This window comes from Poecilia reticulata, chromosome 17, assembly GCF_904066995.2.
Source record: "Poecilia reticulata chromosome 17, P_reticulata-male-v2, whole genome shotgun sequence".
NCBI lineage: Eukaryota > Metazoa > Chordata > Actinopteri > Cyprinodontiformes > Poeciliidae > Poecilia > Poecilia reticulata.
Window position 1 is genome coordinate 18,187,674 of NC_088846.1, and position 24,687 is coordinate 18,212,360.

The 24,687-nt window shown below is 37.3% G+C and overlaps 1 protein-coding gene across 8 annotated transcripts in view; it reads right to left on the reverse strand.

The window, feature by feature from the left end:
• Positions 1-3,585: 3,585 nt before the first annotated feature.
• st18 (ST18 C2H2C-type zinc finger transcription factor) overlaps positions 3,586-24,687 on the reverse strand; it is a 48,405-nt gene continuing 27,303 nt past the window's right edge. For 5 of the 8 annotated variants that reach the window (XM_008434254.3, XM_008434252.3, XM_008434256.3 and 2 more), the window contains 19 exons: positions 24,069-24,099; positions 23,718-23,905; positions 19,597-20,301; positions 18,745-18,879; positions 17,077-17,167; positions 16,887-16,979; positions 16,146-16,354; positions 15,806-16,005; positions 13,165-13,410; positions 11,209-11,318; positions 10,548-10,610; positions 10,217-10,285; positions 9,882-9,944; positions 9,239-9,319; positions 7,668-7,889; positions 6,254-6,342; positions 6,058-6,161; positions 5,808-5,954; positions 3,586-5,683 (listed from right to left, as the gene is read on the reverse strand). In XM_008434254.3, coding sequence (XP_008432476.2) covers positions 5,543-5,683; positions 5,808-5,954; positions 6,058-6,161; positions 6,254-6,342; positions 7,668-7,889; positions 9,239-9,319; positions 9,882-9,944; positions 10,217-10,285; positions 10,548-10,610; positions 11,209-11,318; positions 13,165-13,410; positions 15,806-16,005; positions 16,146-16,354; positions 16,887-16,979; positions 17,077-17,167; positions 18,745-18,879; positions 19,597-20,301; positions 23,718-23,905; positions 24,069-24,099 — 2,987 coding nt within the window. In that variant the 3' untranslated portion in view covers positions 3,586-5,542. Of the gene's footprint in view, positions 5,684-5,807; positions 5,955-6,057; positions 6,162-6,253; positions 6,343-7,667; positions 7,890-9,238; positions 9,320-9,881; positions 9,945-10,216; positions 10,286-10,547; positions 10,611-11,208; positions 11,319-13,164; positions 13,411-15,805; positions 16,006-16,145; positions 16,355-16,886; positions 16,980-17,076; positions 17,168-18,744; positions 18,890-19,596; positions 20,302-23,717; positions 23,906-24,068; positions 24,100-24,211; positions 24,503-24,687 lie in introns of those variants that run through there. The other 3 variants (XM_081598641.1, XM_008434253.3, XM_081598642.1) reach the window with 3 other exon arrangements.

Consider the following 24,687-nt stretch of genomic DNA (forward strand, 5'->3'; position numbering starts at 1 on the left):
CAAGTACCTTGTGATCGAACTGTTCATTATTTCGACAAGAGAATTTAAAAATAGAAAGGTTGTAGAAAGCGTCATGCACCTTCTAACCCCGCACAGTTCCTATAATGAGAGACCTAAATTTAGCTGTGGAGGACTGGGAATGGATGATCACCTGGTTTAATGTGGAAGAAGCTCCGGTCATCACATGCGTTTTGGCTCTGAACTGGCCAGCTTGCATGAACGGGCTTTTTCCTCTGAATTTTCGAATGTGTGAGGCAGCACTTGATCTTTTGTTGCATGTATTAGTGCATCTCAAACTTCCTCTTGTGTGGGAGGAAATTAGACACTTTGAACTATCTTATCTTTTACTTCTCTTTTTTTTTTTTTTGTTGAGATTTTATAAAAAAAAAAAAAAATTTACAAAAATACATATTTTTTTTATGAGTAGTTATTTTTCCTGTACCTGAAGAGTTTGCTTACTTTCTCACCCGGTGTTGTTAGTACGCAACAGAGGTGCTGAGATCCACTTCCATGAGCCAAAACTATTAATTCAAAATAAACCCTGACGCACATTTGAGTGTCTCTCGTTACTGAATAGCTGCTCATCCAGGATCATTAGTAATGTCACTCACTGCCACTCTCAGAGTCCCTGAATCAAACAAAATCAACACCTCTGTACAAGAAGGGTTTGTTTTTTTTGCGTTATAATTGGAGTCTCATGAGATCTGAAGTGAGCGATGGAGAGAGGAGGTTAGCGAAACTGTGGTCTGCACATTGACACCTTCTCTACATCACAGTAACATGGACAATTTTAATAATACGATAATAATGAATGTGCAGCCAGCCCGGTCAAACAGCAGGGTCCAATAATTTACTGAACCCTTTAGTTCTGATTACATTGTTTATCTGTACATTTGTAAGTTTACTCTTGTCAGATATCTTATTTAAATGTTGTTGTTTTTTTCACAATCTAGAATCTAGATGATGTGGAAATGGGGGCACAGCATTTAGTCTTCTCTAGCACATGACAAAGACAAAATTATCTGATAACTGCGGCCAATCCAGTGCTTAAAGAACCATCGTCTACCGTATTTTAAAGAGGATCCAACAAATTGGGTATGTTAAAAAGCCACTAATATTACATTGCAGTACTCTTAGATTACTTCTAATAGGTGCCCTTTATATCCCTTTCTTTATTTTTATGCTGAGACTAGATTGAATGCGCCCTGCGACAGACTGGCGACCTGTCCAGGGTGAACTCCGCCTCTCGCCCGGTACGCTAGCTGGAGATAGGCACCAGCAACCCTCCCGACCCCACTGAGGGACAAGGGTGTAAGAAAATGGATGGATGGATGGATGGATGGATGGATGGATGGATGGATTGAATGCAGAAGCACCAGCAACTCTATGCAGCAGTGAAAACCATAGGAGGGATGTTACAGGAAGACAGACTTGCAACTGTCCAGGAAGTGGCTTCATGCAGCACATACCTCTTGTCTTGTTTTGTTGTTTTAGTCTTCCAACACATTTGATTTGTATGCTTCCTCTGATGATGCAAATCAACATGTGAGGTTACATATAAGGACAAATGTTGGCAGTCATTGTTATCTTTACCATCTTCTTATTAATTTTACCTGCTTTTGAATCAGAAAGCTGGTAATTGGGTTGTTGCTTAACATAGTCTAGCCGTTTCTAAAAAGAAAAACAAAACCTGTGCAATTACTATTGACCCCACAAAGTAACTAAACCTTGATTTCACTCAGAGCTCAGTTTTTTGTGTTCATAAAACTGAGCTCTTGAGTTTTTTAACTGAGTTAAAAAAAAATTTACTCAAATTTTTTTTGAGTTAAATAATTTACATTTTTAACTAAAAAAAAATTTAAATAACATGAAACTCAGGAACTATAAGGAACTAAGGAAAAAGAAGACACGTTTGCTAAGAGAGATGAACAAGTCATCTTTGACTTGATGTCTTTTGTCGATTAATTTTTTATATTTTAACTATTTGCCAACAGTTATATTTAATTAGCAATTTTTTAAATTTTGTCAAATTCACAAAAAAGTAGTTTTTTATGGGATTTGATGAGACACATTTTCAAAACGAAAATCTCAAAAGTGTGGAGTAGGTGCAAAGTTTGTATGCAACCTTATTTACTCTGGTAACCCTAAATAAAATACAAATAATTGTTTTCCTCAATCATATACTGGTCTAAACAGAGTCTACCTGCATGTCATGGTGTAAATACATCTGTTCTGTGAAGGTCTCAGTGAGAGAAATTTAGGGAAGCCAAGATAAGCCCTGGTAACACTGGAGAGATCCAAAGTTCAGGTGGGAATATTTGTTGACAGATGTTGGCAAATGTTAGACAAGCACTCCACAAAACTGGCATTTATGGAAGGGTAACAAGAAATAAGTAATTGTTAGAAGAAAGTATAAAGAAGCCTCATCGGCAATTTACAGTGTAAATGAACAACCAAATGACGTTAAATGGAGTAATCTGGAAATATAATATGTTAGAGGCTGTAAAACATTTGAGACTAGGATGAAGGTTCACTTTCCAGCAGGACAACCCCAAGCATACAGCCAGAGCTACAATGCTATGGTTTAAGATCCAAGAATACTCATGTGGTAGAATGGTTCAAAGTCCTAACCTAATCTGAAACAGGATATGTGGCAAGACAATTGAAAAACATACAGAGACTACATTGCACATGTAGCCTCTCTAAGCTTGAGGAAGAAACCTCAGAGACATAAAGAAACCCATCTACAACGTGGTTTCACACCACACTTTTGGGAATAAAAAGTTGAGAGCTATGCATAATTTTCCTTTTACTTCACAAACATGCAATATCTGTGTTGGTGTATTACATAAAATCTCAATAAAATATGTTAAAGTTTTGTGACATGATAAAACATAAATGCTTCAAAACTGACAACCCCCACTTTTTCTGGGCTGTAAATACATCGTGTTGTTTGATGCACATTGTTTTTCATTTAGTAAAGAGAAAATATGGAACATATGCACAGAGGCTGGAAAATAGGCGTCAAATTTAGATGACTGCTTCTACCTATTCTCATCTTCAATAGATGATGATAGTGGGATACAGTCTACCTCTGTTCTACAAAACATAAACTATGTTTATATATATAAATAAATATATTAACCTAATTTGGTCATTTCTACGAAGAGGATTTGACATACTGTACATTCTACCCCACTTCTGAAATTTTGCTGACATGCTTTTAAATAAACAACATGCTTTTAAATAAATATAATAAACAATAGATTCATTAATATTGAGCAGAAATACAATTCATTTAGGTAAGGTTATTATTTGTTGGTCATATAAGATGTAGCCATTTGCTCTCAGTCACTCCTTGGATGTCATGATTGTTTGGTCTTTATAAATTTAACCACAACAGCTCCTCAACGTGAACTTACTCCCCGGGGCCAACTCTCTGCTCTTAATGTAATATTTCAGATTTACCACTAGGTGCCAGTGTTGCCCCATGAAAATGTTTGCCCATCGGGCATCAACGTTACTGTTGGATTGTCGGTGCACCTAAAACCTTAAAAAAAATAAAAATAAAAAAAAAATCACACAACCGTTTGAAAAGTTTATTTCTACCATACACAAACTGTACAACACAGCGCATATCTGTTTATTATGAAATAGTAAAAGTAATAGGAAGTTTCCATTTTACAAACTACCCCAACTGAAAAAAAAGATTACATTTTAATGTAAAAGAAAAAAAAATAAAATACAGTACAATTTCATACTAATATCGTTCCACAAAAAGAGCATTTTCACATTACAAAACATCAAATACTAACAGGGAGAAGAAAAAATAAATAAATATTATTCACAAAACTTCCTGAGCAAACAACGTGTGGTTTAGGAATAATAATAGTAAAAAACAAAACAAAAAAAAAACGTATAAAGGATTAAGAACATAATTGGGTTTTTTAAAGATTTAAATTATTGTGTTTGGATAAAATATGGTTTCAATTTTCTGCAATTTGGCTCCTTTGCTATTACAATGTTTGCTTTTAAAACCGTCAAGGCTACATTGGACTAAAAATTAAATACATATTGCTTAAATTAATATGCATTCCCAACTCTTGGATTAATTTCAAACTGAGAGACTAAAAATATTTGGAGGTGTAAAGTAAATACAATGTTCCCTTTTCTTCTATTTGTTGATCTAATGGAGACATAAATATATTGGTACAAAAGTGCTGCTCAAAATAACAACTGATCAGCCTTTAACGACTGTTTTTCTGTGATGATTGATTTAAACCAAATTGCCAGTTTTGTTGTTTTGTTTTTTTTGACACGGTTTTAAAATAGTTATTAAAATGTGCCAATAGGATATTTAAATGCTAAGACCTGTGAGGAGAAAAGAGTAAAACAAAAGCCAAAGAAGAAGGAAACAATAAAACAATTTCAGTCTCAGTCATACTTTAAGAACCTGACTCAGAGATTACAGCTACTGAAACACCAGTTTTCAAACAGTCATCAGGAACTCGTCCGCCTATGAAAATAATTGTACTGTAGAATAAATTAGACACCATCCACGTAATACTGTCCTACCACAAAACATAGTACTTGTATATTTTCATGGATTCATATACATTTAGGCACATACTATATGCACACTTCAGCGTGTGTGCACAGAAGGCAGTTTAATATCTATATTTCTGTAAAAAAAACAAAAAAAACATGACAAAGTGAATTTTTGATTTTTTTTTTTTTCTTTTAGATGCGCTCCGTTTGGGCATAAACTCACATTCGCTTCCCTAAATGATGCTGCATTCTCACCCCGCCTTGAGTATAAAAAGGTACAGTACTCTTGCATTGCATTTTGTTTTATTATTATCATATATTTTTTTTTAATCTCACTTTGTCTAATACATTCAGTTCCCAATAACAAAAGTGAAAGCAATGCCTAAAACCGATGATACTTAGTTTTGGTATTTTTTTTATTTTTTTTTTGTTTTGTTTTGTTTTTTTCTTTGAAGGGAAGTTAAACTCATGAACTAATAAGAAGAGTAATAATAGACTAGCTTTTTCGACACTAGATGGCGAAAGTTTGCCATTAAAAACTGGAATGTGCTTTTGTGTAATTTACAATGTGCAGAAAAACCAACAGATTTCTCAAATATTAAGCATTTACAGTTCAAGAAATAAATAAAATCTGAGGAAATAAATACACTGAGGAACAAATATAGTAATAAATACCAATAATATAAGAATGACATAAACACATACAGATTAAAATCAAGCAAATCATACAAAATAATTAAGTGCAAGAGGGGATAAAAATAAAATAATCATAATAATAATAAAAAAAAATCTCACCAGGATAAATGCAGAAACGGTAAAAGCATTACAAATCTGGCTGGTAATTTTCTCAGTGCAGCGTGTTTACCGGGGAAATGCCGAACACATTTCCAAAAGCCTTGTCTTATACATGCAGCCGAGCCAGCACTCTTCAGTGAAATAGAGCTATCTAGTGCCATTATCCCAAGTCAAAGGAACCTCTTGGTAGCTCTGCAGCTTAAACATGGATGCCCTTAATAGCCTGTTTGATATTATCCAAGAGGGCCTTGCACTCCGGGGAGTATTCATGCTCCGAGTTGTTGTACATATCAGTTAATGTGTTCACATAGGCTTCAAAATTATGCTCACTGATGGGTCCCTGCAACAAAAACAAGTTTGACCATTAGTGGAAACAGTGCAGCAGAAAATGACAATCTGAAGGAAACTAGTTCTCACTGACAGGGTTCGACAGATGCAGTGTGTGTGGTCAAAGCTTACTGTACCATTTGAGGCAGCTGAATGTCTGTCAGGCTGTTAATGAGAGCTTGGCTGAGGCGAGCGAGCTCCTTCAGAAGGCTGTTATTGTGCTGTTCGATCATCTTGTTTTCCTCCTCAATTGTCTTCAGGTTACATTCCATCGACGAGATCTGCTTTCGGGTTCAAAACCGAGGAGAGGCTCATCAGATTAAGCGAGCTGCAGCAATCACCCTGAACTGATGCTTCTGCACACAAGCTGTGGGAGTAAATACTTACCTGTGTTTGGAGGTGCATCATGTCTTCTTCAATTTTCATATTTGAGTTGTTCAACTCCTTGATTTCATGATCCAGATGGTGAATGTCCTCTTTGTTTTCAAAGCCTGGATTAGACAGACCCCCAGGTATTATAATTAAAAGTTGTTGTTGTTTTTTTTAAATCTAAACAATAACATTCAATTTTGAATTAACTCACCGCTGCTGGTTTTCAGTTTGATAGTCATCATCTCCTCCTCTGAGTGCTTTTTCTTGATGCTCTGTGCATTCAGCGGACACCCTGACAAGCTAGTTAAGCACAAATAACAGTTTAAGTTGGTAGGACACCATCGGATCTACATAGACCTGTAAAGGATAGGGATGCAAAGAGAAATTATTGTTTCAGCTCGATCAGTTCTAACTGAGGACCGGCCAATCAGAAATGTAAAAATCCAATCTTTTTTTCCGATTGGTGAGAAGGCCAAATGTAAGCACTGTCATGTTGTGCTAGCAGCAGCCATCCATGGTGTCCATACTTCTATTGAGTAAGCAACTATTAACATTAGCTACTTTCATTATCACTGTATTTTTTTATTTTTTATTTTTTAGAAAGAATCTCACTGCAAGAATGCAGATGTAACAAGTACAGTTACATCTGTGACTCAGTTAAGTTCTTTGGAGTCTTCTGGACTAGATGAAATGCTATACAAGGACAGACTCTACCATTTTAAAGTTGTATGACAAGAGATGTATTGATTACAATTAACTAAAATCTTTTATATTCTTTCTTTATCACATCATTACAATCTCCCACTATTTTCTGTCTTCTTCAAAATCTCATTCACTAAAATTGAACACGAATGTTTGTGTCATGTTGAAGCCAAGCAGTCTTCTGTAATTACTATATTGCAAACATTGCTTTTGCAATGATGACGGAAGATTTTCAAGCAGATAACTGGATGACTTAATTAAGTACAGCAAAGTTGTTTTTTTTTGTTTTTTTTGTTTTGTTTTACCCTTTTAAACTTTTTTGCATCTGTCTTATAACATCTTGGATTTGGAGATGCAGGCAGCCCTTGGGAAAACGTGGAATAAAGGCCCATTTGTGCTGACGAATACAGACGGAGTATTCAGTCCAGATTCATCGTTCAGTCCAAGAAGACCGTGAAAGAAATGGTGGAGCTTCCCCATAATCATGCTGCACCTCTGTTTACTGCAGTCTTTCTTTTAATGTCTCTTTCTGAGACTGCACATTATCAAGATGGCTTCCACTGTGGGCTGTGATGCTTCGCAAAGTTGGAAACAGGGTTACCTATTTCCACACATAAAGGGAGCGTGAATGGATCTTTAGGGTTAAATATCAACACTCTAGATTGTGAAGACTGTTGTTTTCGTAAGACTGTGTAAATGCTGCTAAAATGATCAAGTAATGGCCATGCAGCAAGGCTAGAAAAAGCCTATAAATTATAGATGATAAATAGAAATCAGAAATTCTTTATAAAAATCGGAGATGGGAAATTGGTCAGAAAATTTGGATCAGTGCACAACCAGTGAATGTGGCAATATACAGTAAAGATGCAACATTACAGCCAGCAGTAATGCTGAGAGAGGAAATGATAAGCAAGTGACCTTACCTTCGGTGAGTGGCAAATACATTATTGGCGTGTCCGAGGCCGTTGCAGCCAGGCAAGGGACAATGGGGCAGTTCTTGCTTGTTAGCCTTCCAAGCAAAGGGCAGGCCATTGATGGACGACTCTTTCTGCCTTTTAGCAGCTAGCGGACAACTGCCTGCACTGCGGTGGGATGTGTATTTCCCCGATATATGGCCCTGCCCGTCACATCCAATCACAGGACACCTACAGGTCAAGAGATGCGTATGCTGAAATGCTGCACACACTGCCCAAAAAATCTAACAGGCTTGCATTTATCAACAGTTATATGCTATTATTTTCTTGCGGTACAAAACAGCTTTATTGTTAAACTACAAAAAAAAAAAAAGAGTATTGAAAAAAAAATCACTTTCAATAACTAGACCGGAAGATTTTTTAACCATTACCTTGATTAATCCATCCAAATGCTGATTAAAAACAAAGTCAAAAAACTCCACAGACTCAAATAATCACATTAGCTGTAAGTTATTAATCCACTAAAACTTGGATTGGAATTAGCGCTCTGCTCGGGTTAGTGCATGCATTTTGTAGGTGAGCAATATTTGTGTCTGGGGGGGGGGCAAAAAAAAAACCATCAGCACAACTCATGCTGAATGTCATTAAGAGTTTGTCAGTTGCATTTCCAGGCCTGTTTTCTGCAGGTCAGTAATGGAGTGACATGAATTACAGATAATTGTCATGTTCCCCCCCTCATGCGAAAGAATGTAATTTGGAGGTGGCTAACCCATTCCCTTATTGATAAAGGTGAAAGGTCGCCTGAGATGATCCAAATGGCACACACACTGTGGAGTGCTGCCTGCAAAAAGCCTGTTTCAGCATTTTGCTACTACACAGCATGGCCTCACTTATAGGACAAAACAACATCAGTCCCCATTACTTACATCCACCACAGGTAGGTAGCTTGATGCAAGGCACCCAGACAATGGAGGCATGCCATATGGCTCACTATTTACAATAATCTAGGGACATTTGTTACCATCCCCCGTTTCTCTCTTAATGTGTATGAGATCTACTCCGCCATAATTCCTAAGCTCATGGCCTTGCATTAGTAATTAAAAAGAAAAAATCAGGGTCCAGATGTAGAAGTAAACAAGGGCTCATATATCTGACTTTGGATTTAAACTCCAAATCAATTACATTATTCTTACTTTTTTTTTTTCCAATAACACTTTCACAGACAACAGTGATTAGAGCAAATGAGTGCCGTGCCATCATCAGTTCGACATTTTCTTAATGTAATATAATTATAAAGAAAGCACTTGGCGAAAAGTGATAAGCCAGATATCCCATTCAGAAAATAGGACCAGCACAAAACCCTAGGGAAAATAAAATCCTACAAAAAACACACTGCTAATCCCCTCCACAAAATAATTCACTAATGTTGTGGACAACAGAAGTATTATTTTCTTTGTTTAACTACACGGCCTCCAGGTATATAACGCACGAAAGCATGATGCCAGTTTTGGTTTGTTGCCTTGTTTTATTTTTACACCAACATAACGGCGGAATGAGGGCAGTTAAAAAAAATATCTTACTTAAGCTCCTGCTCATCTTTGTCATCCTTGTTTGGTGTGAGCTTCAAACCTCCTTTTCTGGCACGTGGACAACCTGACAAGCTGAAAACATTTGGAGAAGGTGAAATAACACAAACCTACTGAGAAGTTCCATTAAAGGCTAAAAAGGGACAGAATGCCTACAATTTAGACAGACAGATAGATTAGATAGATAGATAGATAGATAGATAGATAGATAGATAGATAGATAGATAGATAGATAGATAGATAGATAGATAGATAGATAGATAGATAGATAGATAGATAGATAGATAGATAGATAGATAGATAGATAGATAGATAGATAGATAGATAGATAGATAGATAGATAGATAGATAGATAGATAGATAGATAGATAGATAGATAGATAGATAGATAGATAGATAGATAGATAGATAGATAGATAGATAGATAGATAGATAGATAGATAGATAGATAGATAGATAGATAGATAGATTAGATAGAAGCTAAGTTTTTTTAAAACAAGAATTCAAAAAGTGCAGCATGTTTGCTGTTTAAAGTGAGACTTTCACCATCTGCTTGAATGCCATGATTCTGACAAATATATTTCATGCTCAGTGGTGATGGTGCCTTTTTTTCCCATCTTTCTCTCTCTCTCTCTACCTTCTGTGCGAAGCATAGTTCCCAGTCACATGTCCAGATCCATCACAGCCAGGTGTTGGGCACCTGCAGGTTGAGAGACACAGACACCAGGTGCTTTTTACAGCATAAAGTGGATCAATGGTAATATGCAGGAAAGCAGCACAAATAGCTAAACGAGTTCATGGTGAGGACATGGAAATTTTGCACAGTGTGTAATGGGAATGAAAATAAACAGATCGGATATGGGGGGAAAGCAGAGGAGAATTCAATGGAAGCAAGAACAAGCTGCCTAGTTTTATGTGAAAAAGGCTTTAAGAAACAAACAAAAAATATATACCAGTTTTTAAAGCACATACTTTAGTTCCTGAGAGTTGGCTGCCATCAGTGATTTGAGAGTTTTGTCAGCCAGGGGACATCCAGACACACTGGAGAGGATAAAGAGCTAAGAGTCACTTTAATTCATGCTTTGATCACTGTTGGATTAAATCATCACAATGCATAAATAATACAATATTATTTGAAAGCGCAACTTCCTCCTCGGGAAAAGAAAACCTTTTCATCAAACCGCCATTTAATATTGTGAAGTGTGAAAGCTGCAGTTTGTGACAAGTTTGAACAATAAGCACTGTTTGCCTTGGCTGCATAACTTTGAGCTGCTGCTAATGAGACTGTAATTAATTGCGCTACCTCCGATGTGATGCATAATTCCCTGTCACATGGCCGCTGCCATCACAGCCTGGGGTCGGACAGCTGCACAGGGAACACAAAGCATTTAATACACAGATTACTCCACTTCCCACAGACTTTGCCAAGCTGCGACTGAAATCTTTTATTTGACACCGAGAGCCCTCTCGTTGACGTTAAAAAGAAACAAGAGTTAGTAGAGCGAGAAGTTTAGTAAGTGTTTGTGATCACAGTGCTTAGGATTCGGTGTGGTAATGTCTCTGAGCGCCGTTTGGGAGATCTCAGGGGAAGCTGTGCTGTGCAAAAACTAAAGGGTCCTACTTTTTCTGGAGGGAAGACCCAGTAGAGTAGAGCATGCACTCTAACTACAAGAGTCAAGAGTTGTGCGAAGCTTTTACAGGGAGAAAACTCACTTTTAAACAGACACAATTCTTCTCCACATGAACCTGCAGACATATCAGTTACAGTCAAATGTGACACAGGGAGTTTCATTTGACCCACTTAAATCAATCTGCTCTTGGGTTCGGAGTTACACTTTTTTTTTTTTTTTTTTTAATCATTAATACTGACCATCTGCCGACTAAAAAGGGAGGATCAGCTTACACATATCTGACTGAATAAAGATGCTGCAAGATGTTTCAGCATTTAACCCTGTATAGTCTACCTCAAAAGCTCCTTCTTTGAATCCCGTAGCAGCAGCTTGGCTTTGGGGCTTAACATACTGCCGTCCCCTGGATAGTGCTGGTCCTCCAAGGACACCTGATCGTAATCCTCCTGAAGAGAAAAACAAAACAACAACATGGCTAGAAACTCTCTCTTCACTGACCTAAAAGTCAATAATTAAGAAAATCCCTTTGTAATACTCTTAAAACATTTGCTAAAGGTCAGAGTGCAGCAAAAAGAGATTAGGCCCGAGGACACTCGGGATGTAAACCATACATCCATTTAAAGTAATCCACAAAGTGTTTATGATGCAAAGCCATGGCGTACTGGTGTTTGTATTTAAATCCGGCAACGTGTATCTACAATAAATAAGTTCCGTCTTTGAAACATAAGAAGCCATATTATGGTTCATTCAGAGTCCCTTGCACAACAATGTGGAGCACAGAAGCACTGATTTGGTATATTTTCAGACATGCTGTTGCTATGTCTTTAAAAATGTCACTGTAAGTATTTTTAAGGCTCTATGTGTCAATAAGAAACCAGATTATGTCACTAAAATTAAAGAGAATGGTGACTTAATTTCTGTTTTAGCAAAACGGTGTGCCATCTTAAAAAATACACATATTTATGCCTTTCAGTTGAGACTAAATCTTAAAATGTTTTGATTATTTATTTGGTGCGAATATGTTCAAACATTCCTCATTTCACCATTTTTGCTTTTAACACATTTTATTACCTTATAAAATTATTTAAAAAGCATCGATTAAGGTATTACCACATCACTAAAGTTTAAATGTAATTCATAAATTAACAAAGTATGTTTCCTAATTTGTAAAAGTATTATATTTAACTTTAAATTAAAATTTTACTATTTACCACTCCGCATATTTACTTAAATGTTGCGCAAAGGTAAATATGCTTTGCATTTAAAGATCTCACTAAAGGACAAGTGAAGCAGTTCAAAAACTATGTATTTGAAAGTCTTTCAAAATATAGCATAAGTCCAGACCATACAAAACAAATGTGTAGACAGACATATTTTTATGTTTCATATTCAGAAATGACTCTGGTAAAGGTTTGGTTGTTTATCAAATTTCACACATTTCTAAGAAATCCATAAAATGTTTAACTAAATTAACTAACCAAATTGAAAAATAAAACTGAATGTTTTTAACCACTTAGTATGAATTTTGAATGAACTGTATTACAAAAACTTTATACTAATTTACTTAAAAAGTCATTAGAATGTTTGTTTGCACTTTGTACATTAGGAAAAAAATAATATTTTAATGCATTTGAACCATAAAAAATTTTAATGTTTAGACTAACTGGTGAACAAATAAATGAATACCTTACGTCTTACTGTTCTTAACTCATCTGACTACATGCAAAACTGTAATGTGTTTGTTATTTCAGCTCCTTAAATTGTTGGCTTTTTATTCTATGAAATATAATATGTAATTTGGAAATAAAGTCATGTACTGCTGCTTATACTTACATATAACTGATGTTTTAGATATTATATTTTACCTAAAAGATGAATCTAAAACAATAAGTCAAATCTCACTTTATTTGATAATATATTTCTAAAACTCTGAGAAATGTTAGACAGTTTGGCAAAGTTTAGAGAATTTGAAGCAAAGATGTTTAAAAGTTAGATTCCTTTTACTTTTTTTGAAATAAGTCAAGTAGTAACACTTTGGTTGTTTGTCAGTGTTTTTCCTGTCTTCATTTGCTTTCAATGGAAATTTCTTGCATTTTTAAAAATCTACAGCAAAAAAAATTATATATAAAAAAAAAAACTAAAAACAGGTACGGATAAATTTTGATTAAAAATGAATTACTATATAGCTGAAACTAATGTTTGTCTACACGCTACAATCCCTTTCTGTCATATTTTCCCCCTTCCATCCTCAGCAGTTTCATTTGTGTTTTTGCGTCACAAGCAGCTTTTTACCTCTTTGTCCTGTAAAACATGTGCTTTGCTGAAGTTGACAGGGATGGAGTTCTCCCAGGTTTCTCTGTCACACAGCGGCTGGTAGAAGGCGGGGCCGATGAGCAAACTTCCGCCTTTTGCCAGGGCAGACTCGGGAGGCGGCAGCTGTTCGTCCGAAGGTGTTTTGGCCCGGGCTTTTCCATTCTCTTTGCACTTCTTCATGCTTAGGTCCAATGTCCCATTTTCATCCACCTCAATTAGCATATCCTAAAGAACAAAAAAAATAAAAAACAAAAAACTGTTACAGAATCCAGTTGACACATGTAACAACATGTTATAAAAAAAATAATTATTTTCGTGCTGCGAATAATAAAATGTAGGGGGGATAAAAGAAAAATGAAAGGTATTTTCTAATTACGATAAGCCAGCAGTCATGCTGTAAAAACTTTCACCTCTTTCTCTGTAAACACGAATAAAATGACTTAAAAACGCAGAGCAAACAACGTATTTAAATAATTCATACAGCAGTTATCTCACACCAGACAAAATACCAAACTAAGCCAGCATTAATTCTGCTGAACACAAAAAAAAAAATCACTGGTGTGTAGTTTTTTTTTTTTTTGTGACAGCTGTATCATCTGTTTTCTAGGACACACAACCAAGATGGCAGCTGGGAGTCAGGGTGTGCGCGTGTGTGTGTGTGTTTTAGGTGGGGGGTTGGGTTGTTGGTTTTAGGTCATCATTATTAAAGCAAAAATTAAAAAGCTTAATGTGGCATAAGTTTCCCCTGCTGACAGATGTGTTTGTCATTTGTGCATTTGCTTTTTCAGTACTGAAATGTACTGACATGATGACTTATGGCTGTTTTAAGGTATTAAAAGTTGGACCTCATTAGAGGCTAAAATCCTTTTTTTCCATAAATGAAACCAATTACTCAATCCATATGTTTCATTAAACCCTATCTATGATTACAGGGTCAATTAATAGTGGTAGTTTGATTAATTAAGAGTAATTTTCGTAAATGTGACTGTCCAGTTTAATTATCCTGCACTGAAAATGGCATCAGTGTGAAATTAAAGAACTTTTATTGATTTATTGTGATTTAATGTTAGCAGAAATCTAAAGCAAAAACATTTGCTTTTCTCTCTCTTTTGTTTCATTGAAACATAACAGCAGTTTCACACTTTTTTCCTTGTTTTTTGTGCTTTTTTTTTTAAAGCGTCTGGATAGATTTCTTTCTGGTATATTTCAAAGTGTAACATATTTACATATGCATATAAGTTAAAGCATCCAGCGACATATAACACTCTAAATATGGCCCCCTCTTTTTCAGACGCGAAAGCTGTTCTTCATTTTGTGTGTCTGTCCAAGACAACTAAGCTGTAAACGAGAACAGATGATTAACTTGCTAACACTGTTTTATTCATTCAGTGGGCTGGTACCTGGTACAGGGCCACATTCTCAGCTCAACAAGCTGGGAGACAAGGATCTGTGCTGTGTAGGTGTGGAAACCTTGAATCATCTACAGTACACAGTGCACGTATGTAACCCACAGAATGTGATCAATATTAATCATGACGTGAGTTGGGAAGTTGCTGAGCACAATGCCATGTTGGGCATTCATCGCAAGCAGAAGACATTTTGATCTGCACACATTTTCCTGCAAAGAGTTTGGATTTGGTGTGAATTAAACTTTTGATATGTTAACTCCTTTTGCTAATTGGCTTAATCCGTTTGAAGGCTTCTAAAGACGATCTGGTGTAGACACACAGCCTATGCTGGATCATATAACTAAGCAAAATATCCTCTGCCATCTGCACTGGGCAAGATGCATCTTCAGACATCAGTTCAAGGGTTTTACATGCCAGCTGATGTCAAAACAAAATACAATGCCACATGTTTCACCAAAAAGCAAGAAAAAAGAGAGAGAGAAAGAGACGAGCAGTCTAAACGGGAAAAGCCGGCAGATTTGATTTTTTCTTCAGACATGATGCATTGGCGGTTCTTGCATGAATGACGGCCTGGTAAAGACCTTCCTTCCACAATCAAGAGCAAAACAAAAAATGTAACTATATATTATGTTTTATTATTATTATTATTTTGCAAACAGTCACATCTGGTTAGAATAATTAATCTCACATTTAACCAGACTGTATTTTAGTTTGCAAACTAAAGATGAATGAATTCAGACTAAATCCCTTATGTAAAACTGTAAAGCGGCCTTCTGTGTCGCATTTATTATGTTACTTGAATAAGATCCCAACTTTAACATTGGCTGCATTGTGTATTCATATTTTCATAATTTTTTTACACAGTGCACCACTATGTTGTCTGCCTAATCCACTTTAACTGGACGTAAGCAATAACAAAAACTTGCTTTGTGAAACTAACAATTTTTTTTTTATTATTATTTGTTATATTTTGAAGAGCTCATACTGCTCCCTAGCACAATGCCTTTTCCTCCTACAAAAGATTCAAGCGCAAAATGGCAGGTAAATAAGGAGGTAAAAAATAAAACAAAAAACATATTTTTCTACTTGGTGTCACTCTTGAACTCTTTGCACCAAAGTCTCTTTTGTTTCCCTTTCATTTCACTCACAAATCATAGAACTGCTTTTAGAGAACAACAACAAAGATCTTTCCAATGGCCTAATTTTATTACCTTGGTTGAGGTTGCCAAGGCCTGGCCGCTGATGGTTTCCATGCTCTTCCGGTAGCGAGTGGAAAGGTTAAGAATGGCGGCTGTCGCTGCAGTGGCCTGGAGACTGTCTTCTTTTTTGAATTGACTCGGAGGACTGTGTTGACCAGAGATGGGCACGCAGCCACCCGAAGCTCCGAGTATGCCAGAATACTGCTGAGGTGCTAAAAGACAAACAATCCGGCCATTTAGCTGCTAAGGCACAAGGTGTTAAACTCAAACATCAAAATCCCTAGAAATATTTCAAAGAAATCTTTGTAATAAATACAGCTGAATTTTCATTCCCAAAAAGTTTGAAACTTACAGTCGGGGTATTGCAACATTTCCTGGTCTTGGTTGGTCCCGAGCAGTGGCTGTTTGCCGAAGACCTGTGCGTCAAAGCTGGCGTAATCGAAGCGAATTCGGCTGTACTTGTCCATTTCTTTTGTGAGGCTGGTTTGCAAGGCTGCTACTGGATGAGATAGCCTGTAGTTCAGTTGGTTCATTTCAAACTTCTTTATTAAGCTGATTGCCCTAAAAGTAGGAGAACAGAAGAGTGTGCCTTATTGTATAGAAGAATTTACAAACAAAGGTGGCTGAAAAGTTAATAAAAAAGCAGTAAGACTGTAGACATTGTGTTTATTCATTGAGGGATGCCAGTGCTTTTGTACAAATGGAGCCTGGAATCCAATGTGTGTTGAAGATCCACAGTCAGGTTGCCAGACTAATTAATATAGAAGGAATGGGCATCCTGCCCATGATATATCCACAGGGAACAAAGAGTTCTGCTCTTTTATCATTCCTAATAGAGAGGAACTCACAGGAGCAGCAAGCGTCACTTATGTTTGCTTGGAAAGCTCAGATTTAGGCTGTGTGTTCAGCTGGGATCAGGGAATGAACATATTCCACTTTTCCTCAATAACGATAGTCTTTATCAGTTTTTTTTCAGATGATCTCAGCTGTGTGTAAAGAACTGAGTCCACCACTGAGCTGAAATGCCATTGTTTGTCCGCACGTGTTCACACTGAGCGCAGTGAAAGTCCAAAAGCATGATCTGGCGCCATACCTCGGCGAGCGGTCAGGCGTTTGTCTGCACTTCAGGCTCTCGTCTTGAGGTTTGGAGACTTTCACTGCGGCGGCAATGGGGCAGCCTGAGAGACTGGTCGGGGAGAGAGGATTAAACACATTAGGTGAGCTCTGCAACTCATCACCAAACAGGGTGCAGGCTTTCTAATGGCTCCTGTCTGTGGTTGTACCTCCGGTGGGTGCTACGGTTGCTGTTGACATGGCCCCTTCCTGTGCACCCAGGTGTAGGGCACTTGAGGACGTTTTCATGCATTGCCAGGACTGCGTAGACAAAAACAAACAGACGGACGGCATGAGAATTGAACATGCAAGGAAAAGTTATGTTCTAAGATTACAGTCAGTGCAAATACAGTACAGAAAGCTTCAATATATTTTAAATGATTGTAGGTAATAAACCAATGTAAAGCGGATGGTGACACTGAAGCGAAAGGAAAATTATAGTTTTCAATTTCTTTAAAAATGTGTGTACAAATAATAAACAAACTTATAGAAGCGTATTTCATTCTAAGTCTTTTGTCCTATTATTGTACTTCATTTGCACATCAGCAGACAGATCATTTGACCCATTCTTCTTCGCATTATAGCCCATGTTCAGTCAGATTGTACAGATCTGAAAACATCCGTTTTCAATTTTCCCTCAAATTCTCAACTAGATTTAGATTTGAACTTTGACTGGGCCACTTTAATGCTCCAACTTTGATCTTTACCATTCCGTTGGAGTTCAGGCTGTATGCTTCGAGTCTCAAGAATTTTGTATCGTCTAACTGGTTCTGACAGGCACCATGTTAATCCCCCAGCCCCCCGACCCCTGTTCCCATCAGCACTGATCAGGTTCCCTGCCTCTGTGGTGGAAAAGCAATCCCACAGCATGATGCTGCCACCCCACTATTTCTTAAACATGGTGGTAACATCATGCTGTGGGATTGCTTTTCTGCAGCACAGCCGGTGCAGGCTTTTACACTTTTTAGATTTTTATTTGTAAACATTTTTGGAAAGCCATGAACCATTTTTCTTCCGCTATGATTATATATGCACTGCATCTTTCATATAAAAACCAATTGAAACACAAAAATGTGATAAGATTTTAAAACATTTAAGTTATTAATACTTTTTAAAGAAACTGTGCTGCATGTAACATCATATATTTCTGTGCATTAACTGATGTTTCACAGAACAAGAAGAAAGATCCTGCAGGGACATAATGAGGAGGAAAAAGCAAAAAGCTGTTTGCCTATTGAGTAAAATGCTGTTATGTGGCAGAAATGTAAACGGCTTAGCAAAAAGAGGAGCGAAAATAAGACAGATTACATTCTTTAAACCAAATGCGTTGTTAAAGGTCCGCTCTGTATCCTTAGAAAGTTCTCCTCTGTACATATCCGCCAATTAGTTTATTGGAGTTGTCTATTTATTTTTGAATTCTTGCGCCTGCAAGCCCTTTGATTTGCAAATACAGCCTGCAGTCTAAGAGCATGTGCGTTTTTGAAAAACTTAATTACTTTTTCTGTTCCCTTTTGTAACATTACCGTTTAATGTTCAATGTTTGTTGAGTTATATTGAAATGACTTAACAATCGCCAATGTGGGGGGAAAAAGGAGAATTCAATATTCAAACATTATGAGTAAAAGAAAGAAAATCCTTTAAGTTTATGTGTAAAGTTTTTTTGTTGCTCATCTTTGAACTGAACTAAATGTATAAGCAGTCTTTTCGTGTCTTTTTTGCTTTTGCTAAGAGGTTTTCAATTACTGCGGCTGATTGTAAATGGTAAAACCAGAGGGTTTTTTTTTTTTTTTTCTTAAATAAAAATCATCCCACTAAACGACGTTGCTTCGGTAACTCACTCTCGGGGGGAACTCGGACTTTGTGAGGACATCCAGACAGACTCCTGTGATGTGGGTACAGGCCCGTCACATGACCGGTGCCATCACAGCCGGGGGTTGGACACTTTATATCCTTTTTATCTATCCTGGGAGAGTCTACAGACATAGGAAAAGAGCAGATTTTTACAGGAAGTAAAACTGAATTGTTTCTGTTTCAAACGTAAAAAACAAAAAAGAAAATTAAATCTACACATTAAGGTTTTGCAATGTTCGGCATGTATAAAACATTTAAACCAAAAGATTGAAATATCTTGCACTGGCAAAACCGTTTTGCACTACATGCATCTATTAAGCTGCCGTTTTAGTTAAGGCTACAGTTTAACACAGAGCATTCACTTCTTAATGCCCATCCATCGAAAGATTACATCCAGGATTACACATTTATCTGCAGTCATTTGAAGAATCCGAGGGAAACATGAGAGGTACTTTAGCAGGATTTAAGACTTATGGTCATGGTTAAATATCCAGTTGATTCCTATCAAAATCCAATATTCTGAGTAGCACCAATTCCATATAAAAAAAATGTTCTTCTTTATATTTTAGTCTGTTTATTTATTACCTCACTTGTTGCCAAAATGTTTTTAGTCCTTAAGAGGATTTCCATCCTCTGATTCCCCCGCTACTCCCCTGCATATGCTTCTTTTATTCCTTTCAAATGTTTTTTCGGCGCACACAATCTTCTAAATAACAAGTCATCTATCTGATTTACGCTAGATAGAGGATTCTGCTTTTTCTTTTTTTTATTATTATTATTATTATTCTTCTTCTTGAACAATATTAGAATGTTCCAGATCATTTTCTTAGTGTTAATACCTTTGCCTCCATGGTAGTTGAGCCTGCTCTCCATGTCCAACATCCTGTGGTGCCTTCTCTCGCTGGTCATCTGCTCCAGCAGGAATCGATCCATTTCTCTGTAGGCATGGTGTAGGACCTGCCTCTGCTCCGTCTGCAGGGCGATGGCCTGCTCCAGCAGGCTCAGGTTCACTCTTCCTCTGCTCATGTCAAGGCCTCTGTCGTGGAGGCCCAGAGCCCAGCCGTCGAGCCTGGGCAGCCGGTCTGCCTCTGCCTCCCCCTCGCTGTCCTCCTCAGCGGGGAGCAGCCTGTACCTTAAAGCTTCGGCTTGGAAAATGCTCGCTCTGCCTAGCGGACTGCCCAGTTCAGACTCTTCCTTCATGTGGCTGTTTCTGCCTGGAAGGTCTTCGGAGGCTCGAGAAGGGCTGCAGTTTGAGCTGTGGTCTTTGGCAGACAGAGACAGGGGCTCCCACTCAGCTTCCCTCATGTCTCTATATGGACTCTGCGGCGATGAGGTGCCGCTCATCCTGTCTTGACTTTGGTCCTCTTCTTCATTGTTAGCGAACTCCTCATCCTCCTCCGTCATCAGATGCTCAGAGGTGTCCAGCTCGCACCGGGGTGAACCGTTAGACGTAACTTCAGGCCATCTGAGCAAAACGGAGTTTGACGCAGCATCCAGGCAGCTGCTTTTGTCAGCTGCTCCATTCTCTGCTTTAAAATTTCCATCTGAAACAACAGGACAACATTCGTTACTATGCTGCATAGTGAACTTGCGCTGTTTTTGCCTCTCGCATAATAAGAATTGTATTTCTTTAGTAATCTTTAGCAAATCCCTTAAAGGTTTTAGGCTTTCTCTTACTTCTCTAATAATAATATTCAGAGAGAAACATGTTTTTATACACATCAACAGGGATTTATAATGTTTATACATGCTGCAGAGGAATGATGATCAACAGTCATAAGGTTGCACAATTTCCAAGCAATTCCGACATATTTTTCAAAACATATGTATCTGCTAGTTCAGCGCAAAAACCTATGACATAAGGAAAACAATTGCTTTTCACTTTGTTGCTGCCTCCATTTGGGGTAACAACTCAATAAAGATTTAGAACAAGATTATGAGAGGATTTGCAGAACATGGGCAGAACACACAATTTTTTTTTATTCTAATTCATGATCTGCATTTCAAAGTGCAAGCCGAGGAGCAACATGTCGTCTGTCAAATCTGATTTAAGGAGCAAAAAAAAAAGTGCTGTTTCTAGGAGTAAAATCAGAGGAAAAGTGGGGGATTAATTAAAACACAAATTTAGAAATTTGGAAAAGTTGAAATTAAAAATATGAATTAACATGAATGCTTAAAAAGGGCAGAAACAAGTTTTTGTGTTGGTAAAAAAAAGTAATATGTTGTCAGCAGCTCTGGTCTAATTTCCATAAAATCTGTAATTTAATAAACATGACCTTAAACTGCTCAGGAATTGATTAATTTGGTTTAGTTTAATTTATTTTTTTTTCTTTGAATACTCATCCATTGTTCATAAAACTGGTGACACTCTGCACTTTTACACTGAAAATAAGGACCTTCCAAAATTCTGAAATATGTAAAAAATACAAGTCTTCCTATTGCTAAGAGTGAATATGACTGAAAATCAAATGTAAGCAAAATGTTTTATGTGATAATATTGAAATTATAATAGAGTAGAATATGTGTTGGGCAGCAGTCTATTTAATTTATATTTTTGTTTTATATGCCAGTAAATGTCAGAATGGATGTTATGAGACTTTTTTTTTTCCATTGGTTTTGTTTGTATAAAAATCAGCATGTAGTTAAATTCCTCTGCTCTGACATGATGCCATATATAGCATATCTTGTGACTTTACTGAATATTATTAAATTCTGGATATATTTCTCAACATCCTTAAATTTTACAGCCATATTAAAAAGAAATAAATCTGTTTTCTGTGGGTTATTTTGCAAAGAGGTCTTTATCATTTCATTTGCATTAACCCACAGATCCTTTATCATTTTGAATAAATCCCAGTCACATGTACAGAGGGCCAGAAGATTTTAGGAAATGCCGATCCGGTAAAGAGACAAAGAGGGTTAGGGTTATCCCTGAAAATGAATCGGAGACAACACTTTACTAACACTGCTGATCATGTTAAGTCATGGTCAGTGATTAACAAAGGAAAGCTATCATCTGGATTGATTCAACAAAATCTCTCCTGATCCCCAAACCATTTAAACTTATGTGTTATTAAAGCTCTTTAGACTGTGAAGGTTTTTTTTTTTTTCCTTACAGCAGGCTGGAGGTCTGTGTAACCACATAAGTAGCTGGACATTAGAGTCCAAACTAAAAGTGGGATTCAGTGGACTGAGAAGATTGATAGATATGGATTGCGAGAATCAGATCACATGGTGCAGAGAACGATATAGAAACAGGCATTAGCAAAAAGCTGAGACTTAATAACCAAAACTCTTAATCCTGACCAAAAGAGCTTTAAAATCACAGGCATTATGTGGCTCTCATAAAACAAAACTACCTATCAGTGAAAATGCAGGATTTGGGGCTTTGTTGAGTATGAGAGACTTTTACTTATCTGGCTCAGGCAAACATTTCAGTGGGTCAATATTTTCTACAGAGAGCAAGAACAGAAAAAAAAGAATGTCTAAAGGCAAACCTTGTTGAATGAAAAATTAAAGTCAGTAACACGTATTTACATTTATGAGGCAAGGGTTTTTGTTTTTCATCCAGATGGACTCCCAGGCCTGACACAGCCGCATACAGTCAGACACACACACACACACACACACGCACACACACACATTGAAGTGTAGTGGGAAAAAAAAGGGAAGAGACGGAGGAAAAAAACTTGGATCCCTCCGCTGGTTTGTGTGTTGGAACAGGTGAACAGTTTGTACTCCAGAATAGCCATTACCAGCACTCTGCAGCAGGGCTGCAGTTGGCTGGAGCTGAACGCAGCATGGCTCAACAAAACAAGAGGCTTATTTTTTCCTCCCTTTTTGTTAAAATGCAGATATGACCAGCTTCTCTCTGCAAAAACAACAACAAAAAAATTTCTTACAGCTTCCAGTCCACTTTTCCAATTTTTTTTTTTTTTTTTTTTTTCACAGAAAATAGCCCCACGAATCTGACAATAACAGCAAAATATGCCGTGAATATGCTTAACAATATTCTTGTTGTTGTTGTTTTTGACACATTTCAGATTTATCTTTTGTAGTTTTTGGTATTTTTTTTAGTGTGTTTTAAACCAACTCCACTGAATATTAAGTTTATATGAGGGGAAAATAAACAGCAGTAACCTGAATATAAACAGTGAATTACTTAAATCACTGTAATGTAATATGAACCCAGGAAACAAATAAATTCCATTTCCAATAAATCCACACAATTTTGGTGAGCTACTCTCCAGGTCCATTTAACTACACACATGTGTACTATAATGAGCCGAAGACATTATGCCTAATTATGTATTAGACTGTGTTAGAGGGCCTAACAAAAGCTTTTGAAAGGGACAATTACGTTTGTTGCTTAGTTACATCGTTAAAAATATACCGAATCAGTGCAGATTATAGTGGGCGAGAATGCACATGTACGCCATGAGCGTTGTTGCCAAAATGCACAAAATTCAGTTAATCCGGAAAAAAAAAAATGTTGCCTTCTTTTGAAATGGACGGGAGTATAAGTGGTGTGTCTGAACTGTTAAAAAATACAAGCCAAAATAAAAAAATAAATAAAGTGATAACAACAAAGAAAAGGGAAGTTTTAATTTAAATCAAGTGAACTGGTGCACGCCTCCATTCAGTTTTTATTGTATGGAATCAATGGGTTTGGCTTAGCTGTTAAAAAAGGACAGATGAGGGGTCTGAAATCTGGCCTCATCAAGAGGGGGTAAAGCCACGCCAAAAATATCATGGCAGATCAGCTGTCAAAACTTCAATTTGTGGACGTGAGACACAACTAATATGGGCCCAGCAGTGTAGTCTTTCACTTCCACTGCACAATGACTGCGGCTGCTGGCTGATGGCAGAGGGAGGGGAAATATGAATGCAACAGATGGGATTTTAAAATTCAGCGTCAATTGTTCATCAAAACAGACAAAACAACAGGACATCTGTTTACCTGCTGGAGTGTCAATGTTCCTCAGCTCTTCTTTGTCCTGTGGCGGTGCCAGGTCCTCGCTCTCCTCTTCACATGCGTCGCTGGGGCTGTAGTGGCGGGGTTTCATCAGCAGGGACTTTCGCTTATTGACAGGGGCGCCCTGCACCCCATCCTGGGCGCTCCTCTTCCTTGCCGCGGACCCATATGGGCTGGACAAAAAAAAGGGGAGGACAGCAGAGGCAAGAGAGGAGTCAGGATGCTCATTTTAAACTGTGAAAATGCTCAACTTTTATATATATGGTATAAGGTACAAAAATTCTTATGATCTGTGAAAAAGTAATATAAAAAATGTTTTTATTGTAAAAACCTTACCTGTGGCTTTCAGTGATCCAATCCACCAGGCCTGTGAAGCAAAGAGCAAGAAGTATTAGAGGTAAAGTCGTGTTTATGTTTCCACCACAATGGCGTAGCATCTGTCTACATATTTTTTTCATCAAAGCTCCATGGCCACTCACAACTTTTGGACTCTTGCTAATGAAATTTTACGATGTCCAGTAAATATTTGTTCTGCAGATAATGTCTTAGGGATGATATGACGCTGGCCTTTTCACCATAGATTTTACAACGCCACTGTATCAGCATAATCAGCAGACGGGTGTAGGAGTGGACTCCTCATTGATCTGAAAAAAAAAACCCCGTCTCATTCAGCCTGCTCACTCTCTGGAAACGCGAAAGTACCTCATCCTTTGACAGCATTGACAACATGATCTAAAAGGCTAAACCTATTTCCCCCGAGGGGGCCCGGTATAAATCTCATTCACAAGTTGCTCTGCCACTCCCATGAAGCTCAACCAACAATAACACTTTTCATTAGGTTTTTTTTTTTTTTTCGAGGAAGGCTTTGCAAGCTTTGCAGACTTCCATGATGACATATCCAGTTTAGAGGTTTTCAATAACACACTATACACATGCACACGCACACACTCTTTCA